At 45.8% G+C, this 6,337-nt stretch overlaps 1 protein-coding gene across 1 annotated transcript; it reads left to right on the forward strand.

Annotated features, from left to right (window-relative positions):
- Positions 1–403: 403 nt before the first annotated feature.
- Positions 404–1,330, forward strand: LOC145361504 (uncharacterized). Its single transcript, XM_080217315.1, has one exon. The coding sequence runs from the start codon at positions 404–406 to the stop codon at positions 1,328–1,330; it is 927 nt and encodes a 308-aa protein (XP_080073441.1).
- The last annotated feature ends 5,007 nt before the right edge of the window (positions 1,331–6,337 follow it).

Consider the following 6,337-nt stretch of genomic DNA (forward strand, 5'->3'; position numbering starts at 1 on the left):
GCCATTCAGCCTATCAAATCTGCATTGGCTGTTTAACAGAGCATCTTACTCAGACCATATCCCCATAACCCCATGTATTTACTCGACAAATCCCCCTAATCTATACACTAGAGGCACTAAGGGACAACTTAGCATGGCCAATCTAACCTAACCCGCACATCCTTGGACTGTGAGAAGAAACCACAGCATCTGGTGGAAACCCACACAGGCACGGAGAGAATGTGCAAACTCCACACAGACAGTGACCCAAGGCCGAAACTGAAGCCAGGTCCCTGGCGCTGAGAGGCAGCAGCCCTAACCACTGTGCTGCACTGAGAAGTTGGCCTTTCAACTTGTCCAGCCTGCTCCATCATTCACACAAATTATGGTTGATTGCATTTTCCTCACTAACCCTATATCCTTGATGTTATTAGTACAGTATCCAGTGCTACAGTACGTTACAGTACACAGAATCCAGTATCCAGTGCTACAGTACGTTACAGTACACAGAATCCAGTATCCAGTGCTACAGTACGTTACAGTACACAGAATCCAGTATCCAGTGCTACAGTGTGTTACAGTACACAGAATCCAGTATGCAGTGCTACAGTACGTTACAGTACACAGAATCCAGTATCCAGTGCTACAGTACGTTACAGTACACAGAATCCAGTATCCAGTGCTACAGTACGTTACAGTACACAGAATCCAGTATCCAGTGCTACAGTGTGTTACAGTACACAGAATCCAGTATGCAGTGCTACAGTACGTTACAGTACACAGAATCCAGTATCCAGTGCTACAGTACGTTACAGTACACAGAATCCAGTATCCAGTGCTACAGTACGTTACAGTACACAGAATCCAGTATCCAGTGCTACAGTGTGTTACAGTACACAGAATCCAGTATGCAGTGCTACAGTACGTTACAGTACACAGAATCCAGTATCCAGTGCTACAGTACATTACAGTACACAGAATCCAGTATCCAGTGCTACAGTACGTTACAGTACACAGAATCCAGTATCCAGTGCTACAGTATGTTACAGTACACAGAATCCAGTATCCAGTGCTACAGTATGTTACAGTACACAGAATCCAGTATCCAGTGCTACAGTATGTTACAGTACACAGAATCCAGTATCCAGTGCTACAGTATGTTACAGTACACAGAATCCAGTATCCAGTGCTACAGTATGTTACAGTACACAGAATCCAGTATCCAGTGCTACAGTATGTTACAGTACACAGAATCCAGTATCCAGTGCTACAGTACGTTACAGTACACAGAATCCAGTATCCAGTGCTACAGTATGTTACAGTACACAGAATCCAGTATCCAGTGCTGTAGTACATTATAGTACGCAGAATCTAGTTACCTGGGTTGGTTCCAGGTGCCTGGTTTAGCTGGTTAGTCTGGGTGAGTTCCAGGGGCCTGGTTTAGCTGGGTAATCTGGGTTAGTTTCTGTGGGTTGGTTAAACTGGTTAATCTGGTTATTTGGGTTGGTACCAGGTGGCTGGTTTAGCTGGTTAATCTGGTTTAATTCTAGGGGGCTGGTTTAGTTGTCTTAGCTGGTTATCTGGGTTAATTCCCAGGGACTAATTTAGCTGGTTAATGTGGTTGTCTGGGTTAGTTCCTAGAGATTGATTTAGCTGGTTAATCTGGTTATCTAGGTTGGTTCCAGGAGCTGGTTTAGCTGGTTATATGGGTTGGTCACAGGGAGCTGGTTAATCTGGTTTATCACTTCTGGAGGCTGGCTATCTGGATTGGTTCCAGGGGGCTGGTTACCTGGTTAATCTGGGTTAGTTCCAGGGGCTGGTTTAGCTGGTTATCTGGATTGGTGCTAGGGAGCTGGTTTATCTGGTTAATCTGCTTATCTGGGTTTGTTTCAGGGATATGGTTTAGCTAGTTTAGTTGGTTAATCTGAGTTAGTTCCAGGGGGCTGCTTTAGCTGGTTAATCTTGTTATCTGGGTTTGTTCTAGTGGGCTGGGGTTAGCTGCTTAATCTGGTTATCTAGGTTAGTTCCAGGAGGCTGGTTTAGCTGGCTTATCTGGTTATTTGGGTTAGTCCCAAGGGGGCTGATTATCTGGGTTTGTTCCAGGAGGCTGGTTGATCTGGTTATCTGGGTTGGTTCAAGGGAGCCGGTTAATCTGGTTATCATAACCTCGCTGTTTTTAAACTCCATTCCTCTAGCAATGAAGGACAAAATTCCATTTGCCTTCTTAATTACCTGCTGTACCTGCAAACCAACTCCTTGAGATTTCTGCACAAGGACATCCAGGTCCCTCTGCACAGCAGCATGCTGCAATTTTTTACCATTTAAATAATAGTCCATTTTGTTGTTATTCTGACCAAAATGGATGACCTCACATTTACCAACATTGTACTCCATCTGCCAGACTCTCACCTACTCATTTAGACTGTCCATATCCCTTTGCAGACTTTCAGCGTCCTCTGCACACTTCGCTCTGCTGCTCATCTGCGAATTTTGATACAGTACACTTGGTTCCCAACTCCAAATCATCCATATAAATCGTAAACAATTGCAGTCCCAATTCTGATCCCTGAGGCACACCACTACTCACTGGTGGCTTTCTGCTGGCCTTTAAAGATTTGATGTGGAGATGCCGGCATTGGACTGGGGTAAACACAGTAAAAAGTCTGACAACACCAGCTTTTAGTCCAACCAATTTATTTGATAGAACATAGAACATAGAACATAGAACATTACAGCGCGGAACAGGCCCTTCGGCCCACAATGTTGCGCCGACCAGTCTTATTTTTAAAAAAAAACATTGACCCACTAATCTAAACCAATCCCTTTTCGTCCATAAACCTATCCACCAATCTCTTAAATGCCCCCAAACTAGGCGCATTTACAACTGCAGCAGGCAGGGCATTCCAGTCCCTCACCACCCTCTGGGTAAAGAACCTGCCCCTGACATCCGTCCTATAACTACCCCCCCTTAATTTAAAGCCATGTCCCCTCGTGCTAGATTTCTCCATCCGAGGAAACAGGCTATCACCATCCACCCTATCTAAACCTCTAATCATCTTATATGTTTCTATAAGATCCCCTCTTAGCCGCCTTCTTTCCAGTGAAAACAACCCCAAATCCCTCAGTCTCTCCTCATAGGACCTCCCCTGCATACCAGGCAACATCCTGGTAAACCTCCTCTGCACCCTCTCCAAAGCCTCCACATCTTTCCTGTAATGTGGGGACCAGAACTGCACACAGTACTCCAAGTGCGGCCGCACCAGAGTTGTGTACAGTTGCAACATGACGCTGCGACTCCTAAATTCAATCCCCCTACCAATAAACGCCAAGACACCGTACGCCTTCTTAACAACCTTATCTACTTGATTCCCAACTTTCAGGGATCTATGTACACATACACCTAGATCCCTCTGCTCCTCCACTCTATTCAAAGTCCTCCCGTTAGCCCTATACTCAACACATCTGTTATTCCTACCGAAATGGATTACCTCACACTTCTCCGCATTAAACTCCATCCGCCACCTCGCGGCCCAGCTCTGCAACCTGTCCAAGTCACCCTGCAAACTTCGACACCCTTCCTCACAATCTACCACACCTCCGACTTTGGTGTCATCAGCAAACTTACTAATCCACCCAACTATACCCTCATCCAGATCATTAATAAAGATTACGAACAGCAGTGGCCCCAAAACAGATCCCTGAGGCACACCACTCGTAACCGAACTCCATGATGAATAATTACCATCAACCACCACCCTCTGTCTCCTATCTGCTAACCAATTCCTGATCCAAGTACCTAAATTACCACCAATCCCATACATCTGCATTTTCTGCAGAAGCATACCATGGTGAACCTTATCAAACGCCTTACTAAAATCCATATATACCACATCTACTGCCTTACCCCTATCCACCTCTTTGGTCACCTTCTCAAAGAACTCAATAAGGTTAGTAAGGCACGACCTTCCCGCTACAAAACCATGCTGACTATCTCTAATCAATTCATTACTCTCCAAATAACTATAAATCCTATCCCTAATAATTCTTTCTAAAACCTTGCCCACTACAGAAGTAAGACTCACTGGTCTATAATTCCCAGGGAAGTCTCTGCTCCCCTTCTTAAACAATGGGACAACATTCGCTGTCCTCCAATCTTCCGGTACTATACCAGAGACCAACGACGACCTGAAGATCAGAGCCAGTGGCTCTGCAATCACCTCTCTTGCCTCCCATAGAATCCTAGGGTAAATCCCGTCTGGACCAGGGGACTTATCTATTTTCAACCCATCTAGAATATCCAACACATCCTCTGTATCAACTACAATACTTTCTATTTTACACCCCTTCACCCCAGTGACCTCCTCAGCTACATTCATATCGTCCTGCGTGAACACCGAAGAGAAATAATGGTTCAATGCCTCTCCAATCTCTTCCGGTTCCACACACAACTTCCCCCTACTGTCTGTAACTGGCCCTAATCTTGCCCTGACCAACCTTCTATTCTTAACATACCTATAGAACGCCTTAGGATTCTCCTTAATCCTATCAGCCAAAGTCATCTCATGCCCTCTTCTAGCCCTTCTTAACTCCCTCTTCAACTCCCTCCTAGCCAATCTAAAGCTTTCTACTGCACTACCCGAGCCCTCAAGCCTCATCCGAACATAAGCCTCCTTCTTCTTCCTAACCAACAAATCAACTTTTTTTGTGCACCACGGTTCCCTAGCCCTACCAATTCCTCCTTGCCTGACAGGGACATACCTATCACAGACCCATAGTAGCTGCTCCTTGAAAAAACTCCACATTTCAGACGTTCCTAGTCCCTGTAACCTCCTAGTCCAACCAATGCTTCCTAATTCTCTCCTAATGGCCTCATAATTACCCTTCCCCCAGCTAAAACTACTGACCCGAGGTTCATGCCTATCCCTTTCCATCACTAAGGTGAACGTAACCGAATTGTGGTCACTATCACCAAAAAGCACACCAACTTCCAAGTCTAGCACCTGGTCTGGCTCATTTCCCAGCACCAAGTCCAATATAGCCTCACCTCTAGTTGGCCTATCTACATATTGAGTTAAAAAACCTTCCTGCACACTTTGAACAAAAACTGACCCCTCTAACGAGCTAGAGCTATAGCTATTCCAATCAATGTTAGTAAAGTTAAAATCCCCCATAACAATTACCCTATTACTTTCACTCCTAACCAGGATCGTCTCTGCAATCCTTTCCTCAACCTCTCTAGAACTTTTTGGAGGTCTATAAAAGACTCCCAACAGGGTGACCTCTCCTCTCCTATTTCTAATTTCTGCCCATACTACCTCAACAGACAAATCCTCATTAAACTTCCTCTCTGACACTGTGATATAGTCCTTGACCAATAATGCTACTCCACCCCCCCTTCTACCTCCTTCTCTACTCTGACTAAAGCACTTGTACCCCGGCACCTGCAACATCCATTCCTGACCCTGCTCTATCCACGTCTCTGAAATGGCCACAACATCAAAGTCCCAGGTACTGGTCCACGCTGCAAGTTCATCCACTTTATTGCGAATACTCCTCGCGTTAAAGTATATACATTTCAAACCTCGCTCCGCCCCACCCTCACAATGCCGTGCAATGCCATCCCCTTCTATGCCCCCCTCACTTTCACCCCCTCTACCCAGGATCCCACCCCCCCTCTGAATCAGTTTAATAGTAAACATAATAGTAAACATAAGAACATAAGAAATAGGAGCAGGAGTAGGCCATCTAGCCCTTCGAGCCTGCCCCGCCATTCAATAAGATCATGGCTGATCTGTCGTGGCTCAGTTCCACTTTCCCGCCCTCTCCCCATAACCCTTAATCCCCTCTCTTATCAAGAACCCATCAACCCGCTTCTTAAAAATATTTAGCGAGGCAGCCTCCACCACTTCAACGGGCAGAGAATTCCAGAGATTCACCACCCTTTGAGTGAAGAAGTTCCTCCTCAACTCCGTTCTAAACCGCCTCCCCTTTATCTTGAGGCTGTGCCCCCTAGTCCTACTGTCTTTTTTGAGCTCACAAGCTTTCGAGGGGTTTCCCTCTTCTTCAGGTGAATGGAGAGTTCTGGCCTCAGACAGAGCATATAAAGCACAGACAGTTTACAGATTACTGATTAGAATGCAAATCTTTACACCTAACCTGCTGTTCAAGTCTTAAAGTGGCCGAAATGAGGGAACAGTTAAGACTGTTCCCTTCCTGTTGGCGAACACTTCAGTGGTCACGGGCATTCAGTCTCTGATCTTCAGGTAAACGTTCTCCAAGGCGGCCTTCACGACACACGACAGTGCAGAGTCGCTGAGCAGAGACTGATAGCCAAGTTCCGCACACGAGGACGGTCTCA

The sequence above is a fragment of the Carcharhinus amblyrhynchos genome, chromosome 35, assembly GCF_965287045.1.
Source record: "Carcharhinus amblyrhynchos chromosome 35, sCarAmb.v2.hapA, whole genome shotgun sequence".
NCBI classification, from domain to species: domain Eukaryota; kingdom Metazoa; phylum Chordata; class Chondrichthyes; order Carcharhiniformes; family Carcharhinidae; genus Carcharhinus; species Carcharhinus amblyrhynchos.

What these genes read in the sequence shown, in the direction of transcription:
- LOC145361504 (XM_080217315.1), top strand. Translation starts at nt 404, where the DNA reads ATGTTATTAGTACAGTATCCAGTGCTACAGTACGTTACAGTACACAGA.